General features: G+C 43.0%; 1 protein-coding gene across 1 annotated transcript; it reads right to left on the reverse strand.

Annotated features, from left to right (window-relative positions):
• Positions 1–2,820: 2,820 nt before the first annotated feature.
• On the reverse strand, positions 2,821–8,481 carry RNF113A (ring finger protein 113A). The gene is made up of 10 exons (XM_063425595.1): positions 8,318–8,481; positions 6,811–6,887; positions 6,343–6,450; positions 5,796–5,903; positions 5,585–5,694; positions 5,007–5,113; positions 4,790–4,879; positions 4,135–4,228; positions 3,197–3,303; positions 2,821–2,958 (listed from the first exon to the last, which is right to left on the reverse strand). The coding sequence occupies exons 1-10, from the start codon at positions 8,439–8,441 to the stop codon at positions 2,888–2,890; spliced, it is 996 nt and encodes a 331-aa protein (XP_063281665.1). The 5' UTR covers positions 8,442–8,481; the 3' UTR covers positions 2,821–2,887.
• Between the last annotated feature and the right edge of the window lie 18,654 nt (positions 8,482–27,135).

Consider the following 27,135-nt stretch of genomic DNA (forward strand, 5'->3'; position numbering starts at 1 on the left):
TTTTCTTTGGGGATATATGAACAAACTGCTTCTAAAACTGCAAACCCTTCCCTCAAGGAAATGACCAATTAAATTGAGAAGTTTGTGCTGGAGCTATAAGCACTAACGATAATGACTTTCTTATGCTTATCGACAGACTTGAGATTGACTTTGGTCCCAATTGAAATTCAGTCGAATTCTGATATGTTTGGTGTTGTTTCGAATTTCTGAATCGAAATGTACCCAAATTCCACAGTGTAATAGAGGATCATTTTGGTCAATTTGGAGTTTACAATTCGACCATTTTAAGTATACTTCTCAATGCTGTATAACACAGCATATCTGCTACTTCCTTTAGTTCTGTGGAAAACACCCCCCCTCCTCCCCCGTCTTAAGGAACACTTATTGAAATTGTCTTTTTTTTTGGGACAGTTTATAAAAGTGTCAGACAACAAATCCATTTTTACTTCAAACAATGTAGATGGATAATAAGACTCCTCCGCGTCCTCAACAATATACAGGAATGCACAAAATATCTACAGGAAAATAAAATCTCAAAGTCGTATTGTTCATACACCAAGAATATGAAGAGTTGTGATTTATGCCCTTGATTGTAGGCTTATCATACTCAGATGATTCCAGCAGAATGAATGGGCATGTGGGAGAGAAAAACACATAATAGTGTAATATTGTTAAATGCCACTTACAGAATGTCCAGAAATAATATGCTCAGTAGATCGGAGATGGTGATTCTCCACTGTGAATTAAGTAGATCGCCACCTCTTGTTTCTGCATTTATTCTGCTTCCAGATGGAGGTCTATGGTTTCTTTTTCACCAACCTCTTCCTTATCACAAAACCAGTGAAGAAAGCTTCTGGCACAGTTCTTTCAGAGGTTCTTGGCACATCTTATTCCTATAGTATTCCTTCTTGTTGAGTAGGAGTCAGGTTTTGTCCCTCGTTACTCCCATTCATAGTCCTCTGGCTACCTCCACAGCCATTTTTTTTTTTATTTACTAATATTACACTGTTGTGTGTTTCTCTCCCACATGCCATTCATTCTGCTGGAAACCTCAAACTCTGAGTAGGATATGCCTACAATCAAGGGAATGTTTGAGTGCACAAATAACAACTCTTCAGATTCTTGGTGTATGAACAATACTACTCTGAGTATTTTATTTTCCTGGAGATAATGTGTAGTCTACAAATCCACAAAGCATTGCAGCAGGCCTAAGTAGTTTGTGTTACAAACAAAACAAGGTGTACAGTGCTAGAGCTTCAAATTACATACGTAGAAGGAAAGGGTGATTTCCAAAAATATGTATCTTAATGGGTCACTATAGTCACCAGAACTACAGCTTATTGAATTTGTTCTGGTGAGTAGAATCAATACCTTCAGTCTTTTTGCTGTAAATACGGTCTTTTCAGAGAAAATGCAGTGTTTACATTACAGCCTAGTGGTAACTCACTGGCCACTCCTCAGATGGCTGTTAGAGATCCTTCCTGGGTCATGGCTGCCTAAAATGCATCCAAACCTTCAGTGTCTCCTCCCTCTGCATGCAGACACTGGACTTTCCTCATAGAGATTCATTTGATTCAATTCATATATATGAGGATATGCTGATTGGCCAGGGCTGTGTTTGAATGATGCAGGCTCTGCCCCTGATCTGCCTCTTTGTCAGTCTCAGCCAATCCTATGGGGAAGCACTGTGATTGGATCAGGCGACCACTTCTGATGATGTTAGCAGACTGCTTGTTTTTCTGAGTCTAACAGCATGCAGAGTTACAGCTTCAGGCTTGAATACAGTAAGTTTTTTTTACTATATTTATGGAGGCGCGGGGGGGGGGGGGGGGGCTGTGGTTTTAACACTAAAGGGTCAGGAATACGTTTGTGTTCCTGATCCTTTAAAGGAAAAAACTAAATAGTACAGTGTATTAAGAAATAGTGCAGATAATTAGTGTTCCTTTGGCACGATTTGTTAATATGCAGCACTATTATTTTGTTTAGTTTTTTTCCCCTTTAAGATAAATATTTTTGGAAAATCACCCTCTACGTATGTCATTTGAAGCTCCATCGCTGTTCACCTTTGTTTTGTATTTATTTGTATTCCACAAGGGAGGGGGAACTCCTTGTTATTGAACTGCGGCTATTATACCAGATAGAGAATGCTTATTTTGTTTATAGTGAAGTACTTTGTATTCCTGACTTTATAGCGTTCCTTTAATGTACAAACATGTATACCTGACCTCAGTGTTAAAAACACTGTCTCCCCTAAATATAGTAAAATCTTACTTTTATTCCAGTCTGCTGGTGCTGGCTCTGCCCCTGATCGGTCTCCTTGACTGACAGAATTTATAAACTCATTTAATCACATAGGAAATCATTGGATTGGTGGATATTGTCAATTCTTATAGTCTCAGCCAAGGAGCCAGGCCAGAACAGAACAGAGCCAAACACCACCGTGGCCAATCAGCATCTCTTCATTGAGTTGCATTGAATCAATGCATCTCTATGGGGAAAGTTCAGTGTCTCCATGCAAAGGGTGGAGACACTGAATGTCAGCAATGCCCCAGGAAGCTGCTGTAATAGCCATGTGAGGAGTGGACACTGGAGGTGTCCCTAGGCTCTAATGTAAACATTGCATTTTCTCTGAAAAGACTGTTTACTGCAAAAAGCCTGAATGGATTATACTCACCAGAACAACTCAATTAAGCTGTAGTTGTTCTGGTGACTATAGTGTCCCTTTAATGCATAAATTTACAGGGTCTTTTTAAGCTTTTAAATGTGAGATCATTGTTTAAACATACATTAAATACATAAGTTATTCTCAGTCAGTTCAAGTTTGTTGTTTTTTGTAGAAACCTTTAATTCATTACAAAAACACTATATACAAGAAATATCTGCTGAGTTACTCTGTCTCTTCAGTGGAATGTTCCGCCTCTTCGGCTGCCTTGTGCTTCTCTAGTTTGGCAGCTAAATCTAGATGGTAAGAAAAAAAAAAGGGGGGAGGAGGGGAGGGGATAATGCTTGGTTACAAAAGGTTACATTGGAGGCAGAGAGTGCCTTAATGATGTCAGGAGACCAATAGTAAATAGAGGGGGTACTGGTACTACCTGGCTTAAAGGCTGCAGAGGGGTAGAATGGGAAAAAGGATTTCTGAAATGCCTGCAGTCCCAGCATTAGCCACTATCGGTCTGCCAATTCTTCATGAACTCACCTTTAGCAGGATTAAAGACGCCATTGGTCTGTGTGTTACACACATAGCAACGCTGGGATTTCCGGTAGTGCTGGAGGGCACATCTTTCACAGAAATAGTGCTTACACCTGAAATTGGAAAACCGTAAAAGGCTAGTGTGGGTCTGGTGAAAGGTGGTATCACGGGGTAAAGCGAAAAACATTCTAATACAGAAATGTTTGTGCTAAACTCGAGAATAGGACTCTTTCAGGGTCATTCAAAGTGAATTTCAAATTTTAGGCCCTAAGAACCAAAACGGGACTTTTTGTTTTCTTCGTATATGCTATTTTTGGCCTAAAATGTAAAATTCACTTGGAATTTGACAGTTCACACTTTAGCACGACATTTCGTGATGCTCCAAGTGAATCTCACAAATCAATTTAATATCTCATGCTTACCCGGGCACCTACACAGAATTTTGGCTAAAAAAATAAAAATAAAATGAACCAGTGATCTGTGGACAACCTTTCCAAAACTATATTTGTGATGACTTAGTTCTCTTCTTGTGTTTATTAAAATTGTTGTACTGCTAAATATCTTTATTGCTCACACAAAGTCTGAGTAACATATTTGCTCCGTCAAGCCACGTTTAACAGGAAAAGAAAATACATATAATTTCCTGTGATAGTGTCTCTAAATCCTGTGGCAACATGACAGTCATACCAATTACAATTTAATGAGCTCTGTGTCTTTTGCTTCACTGTTTATAGGCTCCACTGTATACATTTTGGCCAACCAGGGGACAACTACAGTAGAAAGGACTGTGTACAAAGTCTGGAAAGTCAGTTACAGCACACAACGTTAATTAACGCAATACAATCCAGCACATCCTGGTTCCCATTATTTGCCAGCATGTCATTAAAGGGTTAACATATTCAGAGCAAACCGGGGCATTTGTGCAGTAGATACGGCCAACCTACTTGGTAACTACGGGTTGTTTAAAGGATTCTCTGCAGATGAAGCATTTAAAAGGCAGATCTTCGTCACCGCTGCTGACCTCATAATTCTCCTCATCTGGAAAAGAAGTCATGGCAGATATCTGGGTTAAGGCACAAAAATCTCGTCAACTACAAAAATGTATAAGGGTGACACAGCTATGAATTACATAATGTGAGGAGTATACATACACTTTTTTTTTTTTTTAGTTAGTTAGGTGATCTTTACAGATGAAACACTATGATCCTCCTTATGGTTTTCCATATCGTTTTATGTCAAGGTAGTGTTGGTATGTTCAACACTAATCTTCTCAAGGAGGATAATTCGTTTAGATTATTTGAGAATTCTATTAAGGTCTCCAGTTATTATGCAACCAAAACTAAACAATGCTCAGTCAGACACAGGCAATCAATTTCTGGTAGGTTTAAATGCTCTGCTGCCAGAGTAGAAGATCCACCTGTCTTATTACCCCAGATTTATAAGCTACTTGATCTAAATTTGAACTCCACTTATTAGGCCGACTGTACTGCACTATATCCAGATTGGTTTCATTAGTAAAGAATGTTCCCATGCATAGATCTCACTCATTGAGTAAATCAGACATATTTATCGATCAGTTGTCCAATGTAAATAATCTACCGTTCGCTCCGTAACGTCCTTCTTCAAGTTCCCGTTCCAGCTGCCAGCCATGTTTGTAATCTGAGCGGTCATGGAGAAACTTGCAGCTATCTGAAGGAAGACAGGAGACAATATATGTGAAACATGAACAAATAAGCAGACATAGAATAAAGTAAAGGTAAAGTGTTTAGGGAAAGGGATGAGGTGCAGAAGAGAAAGGGCTGCATTCCAGTCTTGCCTCCAAATCCACAAAATCCGGTCTCTTTGTAATCCTTGCAGATGTCAGGCTGGTAATCCCACCGAACTGTGGCTCTCAGGTGTTCAGGAGCACGAATTGGTCCCTTCCTATGATTTAAAGATGCTTGTTACTTAAAGAAATGCATAGGTCATAAGTCATTTAAATTTCACAGCAAAATGTATGGGTAGCTAGTACCCTGAATGTGCTGTAGGGTATGTGGGGAACAGAGGGGCAGAGTTGTAATGCACAAGGCCAGGCAGAGAAGCATGTACATTTAGCTCAAAACACTAGAGACTCATAAAATCATGTTTGCAAAACATGAGGAGAAATGAGGCGAGGGATATTCACATTATAAAACTGCAAATATGAGTATGGTATGGGGGATTTGAATAAGGACTAATTCTAAAAGTAGAGAAAGGAGCAGAAATATCGAATTGGTTGCCTCAGAATTATTCCTTATAGATAACCTACAATGCACCCTCAAATCCGTTTTCTTTACAGTTCAAGGAAGAGATGGTGGCATTTTTACTACATCTTAAAAATAGGGGCAGTTAGTGGAAAAGAAAGTGGTTTTCTACCTCACCATGCCTGAGGAAGCGTTTCCCAAAGACGTATCTTTTGGTTTAATAAACTTCTGGTAATTGTGCATGCCCCGATATATCTTATCGTCTTCCCTTCCTTTCAACTCCTGCAGGAGAAAAAGGGAAATAAAACGTTTAGTGAAAAGTACATAAAGAGAACAGTGTCCTATGACATCTCACACATGGCGAAAGGATGAGATAAGGTCACCTCCTGTACTTTCTGGCTCCTCTCAAATATGGCCTGGGCATCCTTGTCTTTTTCCGTATCAAGTTCATAAGTGGCAGTGGCTCCCATATCGTCTGGCCCCACTGGTTTCTGAAATACAAAGCAAATCAAACACATCAGTTTAAGGAATCAATCTTTGCAGAAGCACTGTTTTCCATACAGTACATAATTATTCCCTACTAGTAAATATTTTACTGAACTAAGGTTAGCCAACAAATAGCTCTCCAGAAATGGTGGTTCATGCATGCAGCTGGCTCATTGTACACTCTGTTCCACAAAAGTGAGAGTTACCTGTGCTACATAAATATCTAAGAGTAATAAGGTGCATATTACTTAAACAGAGAATTGCGTGTAAATTTAACTCTTATGATAAAGCAGGGGTGCCCAAATAGCAGATCTGTAGATGTTGCAGAACTACAACTCCCATGCTGCTTTGCCTGCATTTAGAATGACAAAGCATCGTGGAGGCTGTAGTTTTGAAACATCCGGGGATCTACCTTTTGGGCACCCGTGTCCTAAAGTATCTTACCGCAGATCTGCTAGATTTGTAGGACACATTGATGGATTTTGTTGACACATCTTCTTCATCACTACTACTTGCTCTATAATCAGCCGCTTCCTTCAAACTGGACTTAGTCTGGTAAAGAAAGAAACAAATACAATACATATAGTTAGCGATCGAATGAGAAAGACAAAGATAAATAAATGTATGGTGGGTTACTGGAAGCAGTGGCAGATGAGTGTTTCAAAGTACAGACTCCGTGCAGCTTATCAAAGTAAGAAACACAGCAGAATTGTAACACGTTTACTAGGTCTCTAGAGAAGAATAAGACTATATGATTTAACCCCCTTTACCATATGGTGGCAAAGAAAGCAGAGATTGTATTGTCCGCACATCTCTGAACAACAGAACCTCATTAATTGTAATGCCAAGAGAGCTGTGGAGCTTGCAATCTATCTGTCCAGCAACAGAGAGAAAACTAAACATGTCACGTACTTTCTGGACCATCGGGTTGACGGATTCCTTCTTTTTTCTTCTGACTACAGATTCTCCTTCATCCTCCTCACTGCTTCCTGTAGATACAAGAGCACAGATCCAATTATACTACTGACCAATAGATTTCAGAAGTAATGAAGGGAAATCGTTTTATGTCTATATTAGAAATACAGTGGATCTAGTGATAAAGAAATGTTATTATTTTCCAAGCACTAGTCTTCACAGACCTACTCACTGGAACATAACTCTCTAACTGTACCATCAAGGCAGAGCTGATGGTGTCCATACACACTAAAAGCATAATAATAAAGCCAATAACATTCCTGATTAACAGGGCAAACAACCTTAATTTAAAGGAGCACTCCAATTAAAATATATAAACAAAAACATTTATATATGTAATTATAATATATATAATGTAAAGATGTGCCGCTCGCTGTTTTGCACAAAAGTGTATGTAGTCTTACAGAATCTATAAGGTTATAGAAGATCCATATCCTACTGTGTGGTCTGAAATAATTCTTTCCCTCTGGCCTACTGGCGATAGCTAACCATCTCCGCTATAAATGTTACACAGCACGTTCTTATTTTTCTAACACCCTTTTAACCCAACATGTTTAGGTCTTTCTTCCTCTGTATTCCTTTTATTTGTATTCCATGTTTGATCCTTACACGCCCCGCCATTCTTGCTCGCGCTCTCTCTCACTGTTAATCTCTTTATCTCGCGTTCCCCTTTCTTCCTCTCTCTAGTCCTTTTATTTTAAATCCCCCTTTTTACACCACATTGTTTCTCCTTTCTTCCCATCTATTCCTTTTATTGTTAATCCGTGTTACCCCCACATCTCCAAACTCTTTAATCCTCTATTACCATTTACCCCACATACTTCCCCTTTCCGTCGCTCTACTCCTGAGGTTTGTTTTTTTAGAATTTTTTTTTTTTTTTTTTTACAACCCCCGCTTACTTCCTCTCTAGTCTTGTTATTTATAATTCCCCTTTGAACCCTACACGTGTACCCATTCCTTCCTCTTTTATTCTTTTATTGTTATTTTTTTTTTTTACCCCACGTCTCCCCTCTCTATTCCTCCTATTTTTAATCCATTTTTTACTCCACAAGCTTGCACCCCTTTCTTTCAATTTCCATGATCCCTATTATTTTGATTCATTTTTTTTAAATCAAACAAACAGTCTCCCCCCCTCGCTCTTTCTATTCCTATTAGAATCCCCCTTCCTACCTCCCCCCACCCCCAGGTTCTCCCCCCTTGCTCTCTCTATTTCTGTTATTAGAATCCCCCTTCTTACCTCCCCCACCCCAGGTTCTCCCCCCTTGCTCTCTATTCCTGTTATTAGAATCCCCCTTCTTACCTCCTCCCCACCCCCCAGGTTCTCCCCCCCTTGCTTTCTATTCCGGTTATTAGAATCCCCCTTCTTACACACACACACACACACACCCCCCCCCCCCCCCCCCGCTCTCTCTATTCCTTTTATTAATCATTTCCTGGTTCTCACCCCTTTCTTGCTCTCTCCGTTTCCGTCCGGCGAACTTCCTCGTGCTTTTCTTAAAGAGAAAGCTACAAACCGGGGTGTTAGTATCTGAACCTTGCTGGGCTCCTGGGGGCCCAGAATCCGCCATGTTTACACCGGGCTAACGGCGCGCTGACGTCATCAATGTCCGCCCTGCTAAAAATCCTGCAGTCTATGTCTATGGTAGCTGATTAGGAGAGATCGACACCTGGTGGTGGGAGATATATATGCAGCTCTGCAGAACAGGGATAGCTGTAGGACAGACACATTGTATCAGCTGAGGGGCTAATACTCTGTTGTGGTGGAATCTCAGTAAAAATAAATTTAGTAGGCCGAGATTACCACGTGGCATGTGTACGTGCATATGCTGACGTATCGATCAGTTGGTTGCACGAGGCAAGATACGATCAGTAGTGTACGGAGCATGTGCAAGAATACAGGATGTAGTATTCCCCCTCCTCCATTGTGCTGGACAAGCCATGCGGTCAAACAGGAAGTTAATTCTTATTTGTGTTGATTGGTCAAGAGAATGTGCGGGTGGAGCTTAATATGGGAGGAGTTATGTGCCTATATAAGGAGCCTGCACTATTGTCCGGGGCTCAGAACTTGCTGTATTTTGGTGACGCTAGTCCCTCTGAGTCCCGATCGGTGATCCAATAAAGAATCTCTTCCTTCCTGAAGAAACCTGTGTCCATCTCTCTGTGCTTCGCTTCCGTCAGTTTCTCCGGTATCATTTGGTGCATTGGCCGGGAAGCTCATCGTTCAACGGTAGCTGAGAGGCAGAGGCGTGAGACGGTCTATCTTTGCCCACGTTCTCTACGGCTGCACCCCTGAACTTCTGCGTGGACCTCCCTTCGTCTCGGCGCCACTGGTCTGTTGTCCAGGAGATCATCGGCCTCTACGTGAGAAGTGCTGGGGTGTCCCCGTCGATGAGTGTGAACTCAGGTTCAGGAACGAGGAGGTAAGACAACTGCTGTTTTAGACGGCAGAACCCACTAGGGGTATACCGATTGTGCGGTAGGCCCAAAGGGGTTTGAATCTGTGTATCTGCCCCCTCTGTCGGAGGGAAGGAGCGAAGGCGCACCGCTCGATCGAACGCTCTTTAGTCAGACCGTTTGATTTTGTTAGTCAGGCGGGGTCCTGGTGTAAATAGCCCTAGCCGGACACCGGTGTCTTGTCTAGACTAGCGTTCTAGGGTGTATATTACGTTCGCTAGGTCGGAGGGACCGGGAGACTAAGCGGCGCCTGTGTAAATTCGGTTCGCTAGCTCTCAACCTATCTGGGCTAAGTGGGAAGGCGTGTAAATTTGGAACCCACTAGACTTTTGATAGTGCGACTAAGAGGCGCCTGTGTAAATTCGGTTCTCTAGCTCGCTATATGTGGTGATTGGGCAGTGTGGCTAACCAAAACGGGTGTATATAGTTTTAGGTAGTCCATTCAAGGTACTGGCCAATAGTTTAGTTGGGAATTGTAAATGTGTTAAAGATTGTTTAGTAAAGTGTATATCTTGTTAGATAGCGCGAGCTCAGCCGTCTAGCGAGAGTGTTAATAGTGTGTTGCTGTATTATAGTGCACGGTACCATAACCCTGTATATTTACTGACACTGTATATAAGTACTAATCATTGTCGTCCATTGCATGTTTAACACCATAACCACTAATAATTGTATTGTGACCTTAACTTGTGCTTTGACCTATGCTAACCGTACTGTAACCGCTATTTGTAAAAGACGATGTTACTGGGGTGTGTTATAGACGGGTAATTCGTATATAGAGAATTATAGCGTGGGTGACTGTATAGTTACGCCAAAGGGCATAATATTGATTATCTAGTGACTGGTGTAACAGCTGTGTGTGTACGGGAATTCCCTGAGTGTTTATTGTGTTATTGTGTACGTTTCACTTGGTAACCGTACCACGTGGTGCTGTTGCCAGAAGAAACGGGTGTGACTGTTGAATAGTACGCGTGTATAGTATTCGTTGTCGACGACGTTCCATTGTTAAGTATGGGTGCGTCGCAGTCAACGATTCCGGATCCCTTAGGTTGTATGGTGAAGAATTTTAAAAAGGGATTCAAAACTTGTGATTTTGGGGTTAAAATGTCTCCTGTACGTTTGGTCACTTTGTGTACTAGGGAGTGGCCTACTTTGGTTGCGGCATGGCCGCCACGTGGCAGTTTGGATCCAACTCTGGTACAGCGCTTACACGTGGCTGTATCAGGTAGGCCTGAACTTTACGGCCAGTTTCCTTATATTGATTGTTGGAGACAGGCCGTAAATGACTCGCCAAAATGGCTCCAGACATGCCACGAGGAGCAGTGTCGCCTCATGGTAGCTAGGACTTGTTCGTCCACTAGGACTGGTGTTAGGCCCATTTTGGACACGCCCCCTGAGTCCGAGATCCCTTTGCCGCCCCCTTACTTTCCGTTAAGAGGAAGTGACGCAAATGCAGGAAGTCCTGCAGCCCTCCCCTCATTACCCCCATCCACTTCCGCTTCCTCCTCCAGTACAGGATCCACCCCCCCTCGTACTAAATCTCCCCTTCCGGAATCAGAACCAACCCCCATTAAAAACGAATATCCTGATTTGGCGCCACTTCAGACTTCCGGTCAAGCTTCATCTAGCTCGGCTCGAAGTGTTTTATTTACAACCTTTTCCCAAAACCAAGCTCCCATATCCCCATACCCTATTTCTCCCTGACTGGAACCTATGACTGACGCCCCTCCACGTAGCCCCATACAGACCCGACAGTTGACCGGTGCCCAACAATTAAAACACTATCAGATGCCTCTTCGTCTGAATCCTGGGTCAGCCTATATCGATGCCGCAGGCCAAATGGCACATGCTGACCCAGTCTTTGTATATGTCCCATTCACGACAACCGATCTCTTAAATTGGAAGACCCACAATTCCTCGTATACTGAGAAACCACAAGCTATGACTGATCTGTTCACCTCAATAGTACAGACACATAACCCGACATGGGCTGATTGCCAGCAGTTATTAATGACTTTATTCAACAATGAGGAAAGGACAAGAATTAATCAAGCGGCCATTAAAGCACTATAGGATAAAGCCCGTACTTTAAACCAAGCCAATCCATCAGCATGGGCCGCAACACATTATCCCAACACCGATCCCGATTGGAATGTAAATGGTGCTGATATGGTTCAACTCAGAGCCTATAGAGACGCTATAATTGCTGGCATGAAAGCCGGAGGAAAGAAAGCCATTAACATGTCGAAGACAGTTGAGGTGATTCAGAAAAGCGATGAAGCGCCCAGTGTCTTTTATGACCGATTATTGGAGGCATACCGCTTGTATACCCCCTTTAATCCGGAAGACGCAGACAATTCCCGAATGGTGAACTCCGCCTTTGTCAGCCAAGCTTACGGAGATATTAAGCGCAAGCTACAAAAGTTAGAAGGGTTTGCAGGTATGTCAATCACCCAACTAATGGAGGTAGCGAATAAGGTTTATATGAATAGGGAAACAGAAAGTAAGAAAGAGGAAGAGCGCAAGATGCGTAGAAAGGCTGATATGCTAGCGGTAGCGATCGCAGGCGTAGATAGACGGGGCCCAGATAGAGGCGATAGTAGATGGAATAGGGAGCCTTTGAGTAGGAATCAATGCGCGTATTGCAAGGAAGAAGGGCATTGGAGGAACGAATGTCCGCAAAGAGAGCAGTACGAGAGAGACCTACCCAGGGCAGGCTACGGAAACTTTAGAGGCAGAGCGAGAGGTAGAGGAGGCCCCGGAGGGAGTAATGGTAATAGAGGGAATAATGGGAACAGAGGAAGTGTTAGGGAAGACAGGTATATTCCAGCAGCGCAAAGGTCCCGCGATAGAGAAGGTAGGGACTTTGTAGGATTGGCTGACACGGTCATGGAGGACTATTGATACCGACCGGGCTCCATCCCCCTTGGTCGAGCGGAGCCTATGGTCGATGTATCAATAGGGGGAAAAAGGAGTGCGTTCATGATCGACACTGGTGCTGAACATTCAGTGGTGACTAATCTAGTTGCTCCTCCATCTGGAAGGACTATTACTGTGATAGGAGCAACTGGAAGAAGTGCTGAAAAACCGGTTCTTAAAAGTCGACTCTGTACATTGGGAGGCCACGTAATAAAACATCAATTCCTTTATATGCCTGAATGTCCAGTCCAATTGCTGGGACGTGATATGCTATCTAAGTTACAAGCGCAGATTACGTTCCTACCAAATGGAACAACATCTTTAAAGTTTAATGGACCTTCAGGTATCATGACATTATCCGTACCAAAGGAAGAAGAGTGGCGACTTTATACAGCGTTGACTAGCCAAAACCCTAGGAGTGATGAGACATTATTTAACATACCAGGAGTTTGGGCAGAGAACAACCCACCAGGACTGGCCCGCAATATTCCACCTATAAAAATTGAACTAAAACTTGGGGTTTATCCAGTGAGCCTAAGACAATACCACATCCCGCAGAAGGCTAAGAAGAACATCCAATCCTATCTGGATAAGTTCATACGGTATGGTATCCTAAAATTCTGTACTTCCCCCTGGAACACCCCATTGCTGCCTGTTCAAAAGCCCGGTACAGATGAGTATCGACCTGTGCAGGACTTGAGAGCAGTCAATGATGCGGTTGTTAGTATACATCCAGTTGTACCCAATCCATATAACCTGCTTGCTTTAATTCCGGGCGGGGCTACTTACTTTACAGTCTTAGACCTCAAAGATGCCTTCTTTTGCCTCCGAATTGCCGCAGAAAGTCAATGTATTTTCGCTTTCCAATGGGAGAACGCTGTAACGGGCTCAAAACGCCAAATGACTTGGACAAGACTGCCCCAAGGGTTTAAAAATTCACCTACCCTATTTGGTTCAGCCCTAAGTCAAGATCTACTGGATTTCGAGTCCATCCCAGGAGAGTGTGTATTGTTACAATATGTAGATGACTTGTTGATAGCAGCAGTTACAAAAGAGATCTGTCAGCAAGCAACGCACGATCTACTACACATTCTATGGAAGGCAGGATACAAGGTGTCTAGAAAGAAGGCTCAGTTGTGTTTGCCAACTGTCAAATATCTGGGATTCCATATCTCTGAAGGTCAAAGAATTATGGGGCCAGAGAGAAAAGAAGCTGTCTGCCAAATACCAATACCCAAGAATAGAAGACAAGTGCGAGAATTCTTGGGGGCAGCAGGCTTCTGTAGGATATGGATTCCCAGCTACGCGATACTGGCAAAACCTCTGTACGCAGCTATCAAAGGTACAGAGCACGACCCCTTCTTATGGACCCAAGAACAGCAAACGGCATTTGAAGATGTGAAGAAGGCTTTGATGAGTGCCCCAGCATTAGGTCTACCTGATCACACACGACCATTCTACTTATATGTACACGAGCAAAGAAGAATGGCTGTGGGAGTATTGACACAGTACTTGGGATCATGGCAAAGACCTGTTGCCTACATGTCTAAGCAATTGGATGCAGTGGCCAGCGGACTTCCACCTTGTCTAAGAGCCGTAGCTGCAGCCGCCCTGCTAGTAGCTGAAGCCGATAAACTCACTCTGGGTCAAGAACTTTATGTACGAGTCCCACATGCAGTACAGACGTTGTTGGATTACAAAGGAAATCATTGGTTTAGTAACAGCCGTATGACCAAGTATCAAGCAATGTTGTGTGAAAACCCCAGAGTGCATTTAGAGACTGTAAACACCTTAAATCCAGCTACCCTTTTGCCACAACCTACTGAAAGTCAACATGATTGTTTGGAAGTAATGGATGAAGTATTCTCAAGTAGACCAGATCTTCGTGATTTTCCCATCCAGAACCCCGATGTTCAATATTATACCGACGGCAGTAGTTATGTGAAAGAAGGGATCCGCTATGCAGGATATGCAGTGACAACAATAGACAAGGTGATAGAAGCTCGGCCACTGGCGAAAGGAACATCAGCACAAAAGGCAGAATTGATAGCACTGACACGAGTGTTACAATTGGCTGAAGGTTTAAGAGTGAACATCTACACGGACTCCAAATATGCGTTTTTAACCACTCATGCCCATGGAGCTTTGTATAAAGAAAGAGGACTACTGAATTCAGAAGGCAAAGAAATCAAATACGCAGCTGAAATCCTACAACTATTGGAAGCAGTGTGGGAACCGAAAGAAGTCGGTATTATACATTGTCGAGCGCATCTGAGAGGAGATGGTGATGTAACCAAGGGAAATCGGATGGCAGATAGTGCAGCCAAGCGTGCTGCTGAATCAGGAAGACAGGAGTATGTGGGGCATATAGCTGCTCTTATACCAACTCCACTGTCCCAATGGACTCCAGTTTATACAGCTCAAGAAGAGGAGTGGTTAAAGACTGAACCAGGAAAGTATTTGGAGAACAAGTGGTATCAGCTAGAAGATGGAAGAATAGTCATACCAGCATCACTAGCGGTAGAAATTGTCCAAAATTATCATAACGGGACACATTCTGGGAGAGACAGTACAGAAGAATCTCTCAGAAAACATTTCTACATACCAAGATTGTCCAACTTGACTCAGGCCATTGTACGAAGATGTGTAACGTGTGCTAAAAATAATGCAAGACAAGGACCAGTAAAGCCACCAGGAGTCCAGTTTATGGGGGGACTCCCCATGTCCGATTTACAAATTGACTTTACAGTGATGCCTAAATCGGGTGGACATCGTTACCTGCTGGTAATTGTGTGCACCTATTCAGGCTGGGTAGAAGCATGTCCTACTCGTACAGAGAAAGCAGGAGAAGTTGTAAGATTCCTGCTACGAGAAATAATACCCCGATATGGACTACCCTGTTCTATAGGATCGGACAATGGTCCAGCTTTTGTTCATCAGTGCCTACAACAACTGACTCATATGCTTGGTATAAAGTGGAGGCTTCATACTGCATATAGACCCCAGAGCTCTGGCAAGGTAGAGAGAATGAATAGAACTATTAAGAACCAGTTGGCTAAAATGTGTCAGGAAACCCAACTTAAGTGGAACGTTCTCTTACCCATAGCTCTATTGCGAATCCGCAGTACCCCTACCAGAAGGATGGGCCTCTCTCCTTTTGAAATCATGTATGGGCGACCACCTCCCGTACTTGGTAACTTAAGGGGGGATTTGAGTCAGTTGGGAGAAGGAATTACCCGGCAGCAGGTTGTAGAGTTGGGTAAGACTATGGAGGAGGTACAGAAATGGGTACAAGATAGATTACCTGTGAATATTTATCCCCCTGTTCATAGTTATCATCCAGGAGATCAAGTGTGGATTAAAGAGTGGAATAATGTACCGTTAGGGCCCAAGTGGAGAGGTCCTTATGTTGTTCTTTTGTCTACCCCTACAGCGATAAAAGTAGCCGAAGTGACTCCGTGGATACATCACTCCAGGGTTAAACCAGCAGCAGTCGATTCTTGGCAAGTTACAGCAGATCCAGAGAATCCCTGCAAGATCCGGTTAAAACGCACTACTCAGTCGGAGTAACGAGGAACTATTGTGGATTACAAATTTTATTATTTTTGGGATTTGGTGCGTGAGTGAGAAGGCCATAATAAAGCCTGTCCGCCCACCGACGTATAGTTTATAAGCCAGGGAAAGTCTCGAAGGGACTCCTGTGAAGACGAGCAGAACTCCATTCCCTGCAGCCCTTACATCCTGGAAGCTGAGGTGCCTTCGCACGGACGAAGACTGAGGATGACGGCGAAAGATGTGTTTTTGATAGTGTTTATTTATGTGTGTTTTTATATTCAGGAAGGTAGAGGTACCGACACTCCTAGCTGTGAGGTATGCATTAAGACTACGAGAACAGGTAACCATATTTCCCAAACCCTAATTTGGCATTCACAATACGAGTGTAAAGGAGATGTATCGAGATGTAGATACCTAAATATAGACTATAGTGTGTGCCATTTAGGAGTAGGAGAACCTAAGTGCTTCAGTCCGGAGTATCAACCTCGTACAATTTGGTTGACTCTCAGGAATGGAGATCCTCAGGGGACCCTAATTAATAAGACGGTGTTAGAATCCGTACATTCTTCGGGTGTTCTGCTATTTGATGCGTGTAAAGCGATATCGAGTGGTAGAAAGCCGTGGAATGTATGTGGGGATCTTAGATGGGAGAGGACGTATGGGTCTAGTGATAAATATATTTGTCCCAGTAGTAAAAATAAATATGTAAGTCCTAGATGCCCAAATAAAGACTATAACTTTTGCCCATATTGGTCTTGTGTGGGGTGGGCGACTTGGGGACAGACAGTAGACAAAGACATGATAGTGACTAAGTTGCCGACTAGCCCATATTGTAAGTCTATGGAATGTAATCCCATCCATATACTTATAAATAACCCCGATAAGTTCTTAGACAAATATGGCAATTTATTTGGGTTTCAAATATACGGGACGGGTTTAGATCCTGGGACAGTATTGTTTATAGGGATAGAGACTGATACGGTATCCTCCCAAACTCATCAAGTATACCATTCCTTCTATGAAGAGATGAGTATAGATAATAAGATCCCCCATAATGCTAAAAACCTGTTTATTGATTTAGCCGAAAGTATTGCCGGTAGTCTTAATGTTACCAACTGCTATGTGTATGGAGGTACTAACATGGGAGACCAATGGCCTTGGGAAGCAAAGGAGGTAATGTCCGGTTCTGAGGCAGTTGACCAACTAATATCTACACAAGCCGATTATCATATGAGTGTTAGAGGTAAATCTGAGTGGAGATTAAAGACCTCCATCATAGGTTATGTTTGCATAGCAAGGAAAGGAATAATGTATAATACTTCTGTAGGAGAATTAACTTGTCTAGGGCAAAAAGCTTATGATGATGATACAAAGAATACAACTTGGTGGTCGGCTTCAAATGTCTCAGAACCATCTAACCCGTTTGCTAGATACGCCAATTTAAAGGATGTGTGGTTTGATTTATCCATCACATCTACCTGGAGAGCCCCAGCAAATTTGTACTGGATCTGTGGTAAGAAAGCCTATTCGGAGTTGCCACAGGACTGGGAAGGGGCATGTGTGTTGGGTATGCTCAAACCATCCTTCTTCTTGTTACCGATTGAAACAGGTGAGACTTTAGGTGTTAAAGTGTATGATGTGAATCATAGGAAGAAAAGGGGACCCATAGAGATAGGCGCCTGGGAAGATGATGAATGGCCTCCCCAGCGTATCATAGATTATTATGGGCCAGCCACGTGGGCTGAGGATGGTACCTTTGGTTACAGAACCCCTATTTATATGCTCAACCGAATTATAAGATTACAGGCGGTGGTTGAGATTATCACCAACGAGACATCACAAGCGCTCAATCTTCTAGCGAAGCATAACACCAGGATGAGGACAGCAGTCTACCAAAATAGATTAGCCTTGGATTACCTTTTGGCAGTAGAGGGAGGTGTATGTGGGAAGTTTAACCTGAGCAATTGCTGTCTTCAAATAGATGACGAAGGGCAAGCAATAGCTGAGCTTACTAGCCATATGGTTAAACTAGCGCATGTGCCTACTCAGGTATGGAAAGGGTATAATCCAAGTAGTTGGTTTGGTAGCTGGTATGAGTGGTTTGGAGGGCTTAAGGCAGTGGTAGGTGGAGTCCTACTGATTTTAATGTTGTGTCTACTCCTGCCGTGTCTTATACCCTTAGTAGTTAGGTCTGTGCAAAGCCTGATAGAAAATATAGCAGAGAGGAAGGCTGCTGCACAGATAATGGCGATTTATAAGTATAAGGCTCTAGATCAGGGAGAACCAATGCAGGAAGATGAGTGTTAAAAGATTCACATCATAAGATAAGTCTGGTCTGGTTCAAGGTAACTTGCGGTGTATGCAAACCAAGGTTAAGTGATGCCTCAAGTAATTGTGAAATATCAAGAGGCATCAAAGGGGGGAATGTGGTGGAATCTCAGTAAAAATAAATTTAGTAGGCCGAGATTACCACGTGGCATGTGTACGTGCATATGCTGACGTATCGATCAGTTGGTTGCACGAGGCAAGATACGATCAGTAGTGTACGGAGCATGTGCAAGAATACAGGATGTAGTATTCCCCCTCCTCCATTGTGCTGGACAAGCCATGCGGTCAAACAGGAAGTTAATTCTTATTTGTGTTGATTGGTCAAGAGAATGTGCGGGTGGAGCTTAATATGGGAGGAGTTATGTGCCTATATAAGGAGCCTGCACTATTGTCCGGGGCTCAGAACTTGCTGTATTTTGGTGACGCTAGTCCCTCTGAGTCCCGATCGGTGATCCAATAAAGAATCTCTTCCTTCCTGAAGAAACCTGTGTCCATCTCTCTGTGCTTCGCTTCCGTCAGTTTCTCCGGTATCACTGTAATAGGTAATACAACAATTAACATTTCAGGCCAAAATAGCCGAACTGGAAAAATCACCATATCAGCTTCATGGTCGACGCTAGTATAAGACGCACAGGCGGCCTTCTTCGGGCGCACCGACCTCAGGGCACAATCCTGGTGACCAGTGATAGGAGGTGCACTGCCGGACTATCTAGCGTGGACTCGCAGTCCGTGGCAGAGAAACATAGAATGTGACGGCAGATAAGAACCATTCGGCCCATCTAGTCTGCCCAATTTTCTAAATACTTTCATTAGTATCTGGCCTTATCTTATAGTTAGGTAGCCTTATGCCTATCCCACGCATGCTTAAACTCCTTTATTGTGTTAACCTCTACCACTTCAGCTGGAAGCCTATTCCATGCATCCACTACCCTTTCAGTAAAGTAATACTTCCTGATCTTATTTTTAAACCTTTGCCCCTCTAATTTAAGACTATGTCCTCTTGTTATGGTAGTTTTTCTTCTTTTAAATATAGTCTCCTTGTTTACTGTGTTGATTCCCTGTATTATTATTATTATTATTATATTATTTATAGAGCGCCGTCAAATTCCGCAGCACTTTACAATGGGTGGACGAACAGACATGTAGTTGTAACCGGATAAGTTGGACACACAGGAACAGAGGGGTTGAGGGCCCTGCTCAATGAGCTTACATGCTAGAAGGGGTGGGGTAAAGTGATACAAAAGGTAAGGATAGTATTAGACTAGTGACAGTTGCAGAATAGGAATCAGTTGGGAGCTATTAAGAGTTTAATTGATACGCTTTTATAAAGAAGTGGGTTTTTAATGATTTTTTGAAGGAGTGGAGACTGGGTGAGCATCTAACGGAGGAGGGAAGCGAGTTCCACAGGAACGGTGCAGCCCTCGAGAAGTCTTGAAGGCGAGCATCAGAGGTGGGAGTACGGACAGAGGATAGACGTAAGTCTTCAGCAGATCGTAAGGGCCTAGACGGGACATACTTGTGTATAAGGGAGGATAGATAGGTGGGAGCAGCATTATGTAGACATTTGAAAGCAAGAACCAGAATTTTAAATTGAGCCCTATATTTTATAGGAAGCCAATGTAGGGACTGACAGAAGGGTGAGGCATGGGAGGTGTGGGCGGACAGGAAGATGAGCCTCGCTGCCGCATTCATTATGGACTGTAGCGCAAGTTGGGAGCATGTAAGACCACTGAGAAGCGGATTACAGCAGTCAAGGCGAGAAAGTACAGTGGAATGGACCAACACCTTAGTCGCATCTGGCGTTAAGTAGGGGCGGATGCGCGCAATGTTTTTGAGATGGAAATGACAGGATTTGGCGATAGAGTGAACATGAGGCTTGAAGGAGAGGTCGGAGTCAAAGAGAACACCTAGGCAGCGAGCCTGCGTGGTGGAGCTGATGGTAGCACCATTGACTTGGAGGGAGACAGACACAGGAGTAACAACACTTGAGGGAGGAAAGACCAGAATTTCAGTTTTGGTCAAGTTTAGTTTAAGGAAGTGGGCAGCCATCCAGTTAGAAACAGCAGAGAGGCAGTCAGAGACACTAGTCAAGAGGGACGGGGAGAGATCAGGAGAGGACAGGTAGATTTGCGTGTCATCCACATAGAAATCATATTGGAAGCCAAAGGAGCTAATGAGTTTACCAATGGAGGCAGTATAGATGGAGAACAGTAGGGGACCAAGGACTGAACCTTGAGGGACACCAACAGAGAGGAGTTGGGGAGAAGAAGCAGAGCCAGAGAAAGAAACACTGAAAGAGCGCTGGGAGAGGTAGGAGGAGCACCAGGAGAGAGCAATATTTTGTAGACCGATATTGCGGAGGATGAGAAGAAGCTGTTGATGATCAACAGTGTCAAAAGCCGCAGACAGGTCAAGGAGAATTAGGATAGAGTAGTGACCACGAGATTTTGCAGCGAGTAGATCAATGGATACTTTGGTCAGTGCCGTTTCCACAGAGTGCTTAGCGCGGAAACCAGACTGAAGCGGGTCTAGCAGAGAGTTTGATTCGAGGAAGTCTGTCAATCTCGCATACACAATTCTTTCAAGGTACTTGGATGCAAAAGGCAGTAGCGAGATAGGACAATAGTTGGATGGGGAGTTAGGGCAAAGATTGGGCTTCTTTAGAATTAGGGTTACAGTTGCATGTTTGAAGGGCGATGGAAATATACCAGAGGAGAGAGAGAGATTGAGAATTTTAGTGAGAGGTGGAGGAAGAGAAGAAGACAGAGTACGGATGAGATGCAAGGGAATTGGATCTAGGGAGCAAGTGGTGGGGCGGGAGGACTGGAGCAGAGCAGAAACCTCTTCCAATGTAGCGGGTGCGAATGAACATAGAACAGCAGAGGGAGTGAAGTTAGGGGAAGTATTGCAAGGGGGAGGAGAAAGATGAGAGATCTCTTCTCTGATTTATGTATTTAAATGTTTCTATCATATCCCCCCTCGTCTTTCCTCCAAGCTATACATGTTAAGATCCTTTAACCTTTCCTGGTAAGTTTTATCCTGCAATCCATGAACCAGTTTAGTAGCCCTTCTCTGAATTAGAGGCTGTTCCTTTTTTCTTTCCGGTCTGACAGGGAGCAGCTCACTGTGACTGAAAGGGAATGACCAGCAAGCGGTTTACTATCAGACCGGGTAGAGGATAAAAAATGGTCCTTTACTGCAGGCTGCAATGCAACGCTACAGGAAGCTGCAAGAGACATAGGGTGGTAAGAGACACACAGGGTGGTAATGGACACAAATGGGGCAGTAAGAGGCGGGGGGGAGACACAAAAGGTAGTAACAGACACAAAAGTGGCTTGAGGGACACAAAAAGGGGATTTTAAGAATCACAAAGGGTGGAGTTAGACACAAGGGGGATAAAGGGGTAAACAATACTCATAAGGTGAAAGAGAGACACAAAAAGGAGGTTAATTATATGAAAGAGGGGGTTAAAAGACATACAGGGCTACAGACGAGGACACATTTTGGGGGGCAGCTTGTGTTGACAAAAATCCTTGCATCGGCCCTGATCAGCTGTGTTTTTACTTTGGCAATTTTTTCACCTAAAATTTACTTTGAATTCCTGACAGTTGACACTTGTAGCAAAATTAATTCCGAGTGGCATATTTAAAGGCATAAATAGGCAAATATAAGGATGGCGGAGATGCAGGATTTTCCCAAATCAGCCATTTTTGCTAAACTGGTTCTCTACAATATACTGTTTATTTTATTTATTTATTCTTGTTTATCCAAATGGTTACATGACAGTATGTATGCGGGTTTTTTGAGGGTTTTTTTTATTGGCTACAAAATACTGTTTAGTGAACAGACCAATCCCCATTCTCCCCATCTCGATTGTTGGGAGGTATGGAATACCTCCCAAGTGTCCTGATGTAAGAGGGACAGTGCCTATTTTGGACACAAATCCCTCTGTCCATCTTTTCTATCCTAATGTACCTTTTTTGCTAGAGTACCAGATATCCACAGCAATAATATTTTCAGTAATGTGTCTGTAAACTACAATTAATGTGTTTAGGTTATAGTACAAGGTGATCATCCCATCCCATTGCTTTCCAGGGACATGTTAAAGGAGATTTAAGTTTTGTTCATACTTTTACGTCTACTTTTTGGCAAATATTTGGTGCAATTAAATCTACCAGATTTTCGTTTTTTCCATTTGTTTCTTCTTTTGCACCATCACTTGAAAATACACTTTTTTATGAAGTAGATGTATGTTTGTGTGTACCGTATTTGTGGTGCATTTGTATGCAGTGTTAGCATTTGACTGCACAGTTGTATTTTTATATACTTTCTGTGTGTGTTTGAATGTAAGTTTGTTCTTAAGTGGAGCGTGAAGGAGCCTGCTCCGATCACGTTTCAACGGGTGCAGGACTCAAAGTGTAACTCCCCCTAAAAGAGCATAATCACTCTTCCTGGCTCTTCCCGTTGTCACTTCCATTCCCAGCAGAGCGCTCTCAATTTCCATCCCTGTTCTATGGGACCAGGCGCTAATCTCCGGAAACTCTCAAGGCGCCTGCCCAGTGCAACTTACGATCGTCCCTGCTCAGTTACCAAGTTGCCCAGGAGAGCGCTAATTGGAGAGGAGATGGGGAAGATGAAGAACCATCAATGCACACTGAGAGCCAGTAGGAAGTTCCCTTCTCCGAAGTCAGGAGGACTCTTTACCAGAGACTGTTCACGGCGGCAGCCTGGAACTCTTTGTGCCGGATCGGGAAATAGCCACAGCCCAGCTAATTACTCAAGCTTGGTATATCAGATTTTGCGTATAGGGATAAGCTCTGTCCAGGGATATATAATTTGTTGATCTACTGTTGGGAAAACATATGTTTTGAGGTTGCTATTGTAAGGCACCAATGCTGTCTGTAGTTAATAAAAATCACTCACAGTTAATTGAGTTATTTCCCTTGACACAGCAGCACCAGGGAGGGATCCTGTTGTCACCGTTGATGACCCCCTGTTCTGTTTGTCCCTATAAATATGTGCCTGTTCCCAATAAAGTGTGTGTTTTACCCTTCACCAAGTGCTGTCTGGTGTTTGAGAAAAATGTTATAATCACGTCAGCACTTTGTTTTCCGATGAGAGGGAACTTTAACAGAGGTACTCAGCCGGAGTACTGGTACTCCAAAAATGGAGTATGTGTGTGTAATTGCAAGGGTATATATGTATGTAGAGTTGTGTGAATGCAGGGACGTATTTACATATGAGCACACAAATGCACAGACACACTCACACACAGATACACTCAAAGGGGTACATTAATATACCAAAAGAGATTCTCACACTGTACACACACAGACAGATACACACACAGAAATAAAGAAAACATATTTTAGTCACCCTCCCGTTTCCATACATATTGGGTGCAGAAGGGAGGCTTTGTGTTATCCAATCCTGGTCTCTGTGTTATCCAATCCTTATCCACTCATTTAACCTATGTCTTCCTGTTATAATAATGATAATGTTATTTGTGTTAAGTGGTTACCACGTACACAGAACAGGGCACGAAACTCATTTTTATTTTGCCAGGACAGGAATCCAAAGCATGGGACTATCCCGGGAAAAATGGGACAGTTGGCAACTGTGGCTAGAGCAACATGCGCAGTGTATACACTAAAGGCAGCCTCAGTATGGCTTATATTAGCTTATTGGGCAATTCCAGGCATCATAATCTATTCATTGACCTTTCAGTCTTTAGATACAAAGCCCTAATATTACCATCTATGATGATATTGTTTTTCATCCTTAAAATTAATTGCCTCAGATGTTAAAAATCTTTAGAGTATCTATCCAGTTGGCTCTGCCCCTTCTCTGCTTTTCCCTGTGATATGTATTGAGATGACCAACAGATGTCGCTGTTACAATATTAAGAGGGCACGTCAGAGCCAGAAAAAACGTTATATATGCAGCCTAATTCAAACTCTTAAAGGTACAGGCCAAGCACCATGACCACTACAGGCCGCTGTAGTGGTAGGAGAGACCTGGTGCCATCACACAGTAGGTCTGAAAAATTTATCTGTAATCTCCAGGTGCCCGTTCCTCATCATGACTCTTCTACAGAATAAAGCAAGACTCCACCAGCACGGCCTGCTTAAATCGGCACTGTCACCGTCTGGGATCTTTGCAGAATTACCTGAATCTGTCCATCGTGGGCGCCGCCATCATCTTTCGTCTGCTCCTCTTCACCAGGAGCCGATGTCACTGCTGTACTCTCGCGCATGCACCAGAGTACAGCATTAAGGTATTTGGAGGATGCAGCAAGACCATGGGATAGTCCGTAGACTCGGCCAGCTCCCTGCAGCCAATTCCAACTCAGTCAAAATGAGTATGCCATAAAGATTCAGCTGTATGAAATACTCATTTTTCACGCCTGGGTGACAGTGTTGCTTTAACTCTGTAGAGGTAACAGGATTCTGCTGCAGGATAAAACTGGAAGTGAGGCTGCGGGCACCTAGCAGGGACCCAGGTAAGTTGTCAAAAACAGTTTAACTACTTACGGTAGTCACTCCTAGCACCATAAATACTACAGTGCGTTGTAGTGGTTATGGTTCATAGAATGTTCCTTTAAAGAGGCAAGAATTACTTTTTTTGTTGTTGCAATAAGCCCTTTACTAGCTCATTATTCTAGGAGGACTGACACCTTCCATTTATTTATGCTCTGAGCTGGATAGCAGCCTATGACCATTGCCTAGGATAGAGTCCTAACGACACAGTGTCCCTCTCTGTCCATGTGAAATGTTGGGAGATATGTAATTCATAGTCTGCAGGATTGGTCCTTAATTGATGACTTAATTTTCATTCAGCAGCATTTGAAGTCTACACAGAGCAGGAATAACCATAAGGCAACGCTAGTTGCCCCCTAGGGCCCGGGTGTTATACAGGAACCCCAGAACCATGCGTTTTCTGGGGCCCTATTGACAATCCCTATGTGAATAATGAAGGGGAGCATGCTTGCACACTTTCTGGGGCCCCGTGGGAACTTGATCCTTCTCTGATTCTACGTAATGCTGGCCAGCCAGCGCTTCCCATCTGCTGTCCATCAATGTTTATAAGTGACGTGTCCAGGAAACATGGCGGATCTCGCAATCCTAGCCGGGAAGCAGCGCCATCATTGCTGATGGTAATATAGTCCTCACGTGGAAGACTGCGTCCTAATTTACCCAGAGAACCATAGATACGTTTTGCCGAGACTGGAACTGGAAATGACAGCATCTTACATATGGGATCCATCCACGTGGCTGTTGGATCTGTTTATCATCTGCTTGTCATCTTAAGCGTATGTTTTAATAATGCTTTGTGTACACTGAACATTGCATTATTGTACGTCTTATCGTGTATATTACGTGTAACCTTACGCTTCCCCTATCTGACACTTCTCGAGGCAAGTGGGGGGTCATGCAGGCCAGATCAGGTTCCTATCTGGAGTTCTGAGCATCTAACTTTACATAGTCAAATGTGTTATTCAAATGCTCTCCGATAGAGTTTCAGAATGTTGTCTTTGGCACTGGATGCTGGCAAGCAGGGGTGCAATCAGCTACGGAATCAGAGACAGATAAATACATTTATTGGATGACAGTCTATTAATAGTTCATGGGTTTTATGTTAATTGCAAGAAAGCTGCTCCCATCTGCCTACAAAAAGCACAGCAGCATCTACCGCTTGTTAAACAGTTACATATACAACTAAAGCAGGGGTTTTAAAACTACAGCTTCCAATGATGCTTTGTCATTCTAAAAGGCATGCAAAGCATCATGGGAGTTGTCGTTCTACAACACATGGGGATCTACCCTTTAGGCACCCCTGAGCTAAGGGGTTATTCCAAGCATCATAACCACTTCAGAGATTTGAAGTGGTTATGGTGCCTGGAGTCTGTATGTGCAGGTTTACGCTTTGACATAGAGATTTTTTTCCAGTTTTATGTAATATTTGTAATTTCCTGTTAATTTCTAAAAGTAGATCCCCAGATGTTGCAGTACTGCACCTCGCTTGATATCTCGCCAGCCTTTAGAGTGTCTGAACTTCATCAAAGTTGTATTTCTGAAACATCTGGGGTCTACATTTACACCAATGATTTAGGGAATAACCCAAATACACCAAATGTTACAGATTTGAAAGGCAATTGAAGGAACACTAATGTTTAAAATATATATATATTATTGTTGCCTCACTCCTAATTGGAAAAAAAAATCGTCATAAAAGGTTTTCAATGACGAAGCGCCCTTTGAGTTTGTCAGTCTCACAGTCACTTTAACCCCTTAAGGGCACATGACATGTGTGACATGTCATGATTCCCTTTTATTCCAGAAGTTTGGTCCTTATGGGGTTAAGAGTGGTTTTAAACAAATATACACATTCAATTTGCATTGTCTAAAAAAAGAGACAGGGCCAACGCACCAAAACCACTTCATCTTGACGAAGTGGTTGTGGTGCTTAGTAAATCCCTTTAATTGGGCAATCTAGGCAAAAAACTCTCTCTGCATCTCCAGCCCATTCCAAAATCTCATGTAGACCAACAAAATGTAATAGGTGATAATGAGATAATCTCTTTGATACCTTTTTTTTTTTTTTTATTGTAAATTGCCAACAAGTCCCACACAACTATATTCTGTGCCCTTTTCAAGTGATACAAACTCAGCGGATATGCGACTGCTTAATAGCCACGTCCTTCAGTTATCTCTGCTTAGTGAAAGTCTACCAGCAATATTTCAATTATTAATTTCTTAATGTACAACCCGATCTCCTGCAAGTGTCAGTCCACAAGACAGGAAGAACGTCTCCTTTTATACCGCGTGTCCTGGAAGGCCCTCTTTGCTGACAGATGAAATCTATTCCCCGTGTATCATATACTCTACAATAATACGCACATCAATCATGTTCTAGGCCGGAGGGATGGATTCAGCAAACAGGGAATCTGGGGAAATTGAAACGCTTAGGCCAACCAAATTAGGCAAGATGGAAAACATCGCCTAC

This window comes from Pelobates fuscus, chromosome 6 (genome assembly GCF_036172605.1).
Source record: "Pelobates fuscus isolate aPelFus1 chromosome 6, aPelFus1.pri, whole genome shotgun sequence".
Classification (NCBI taxonomy): Eukaryota; Metazoa; Chordata; class Amphibia; order Anura; family Pelobatidae; genus Pelobates; species Pelobates fuscus.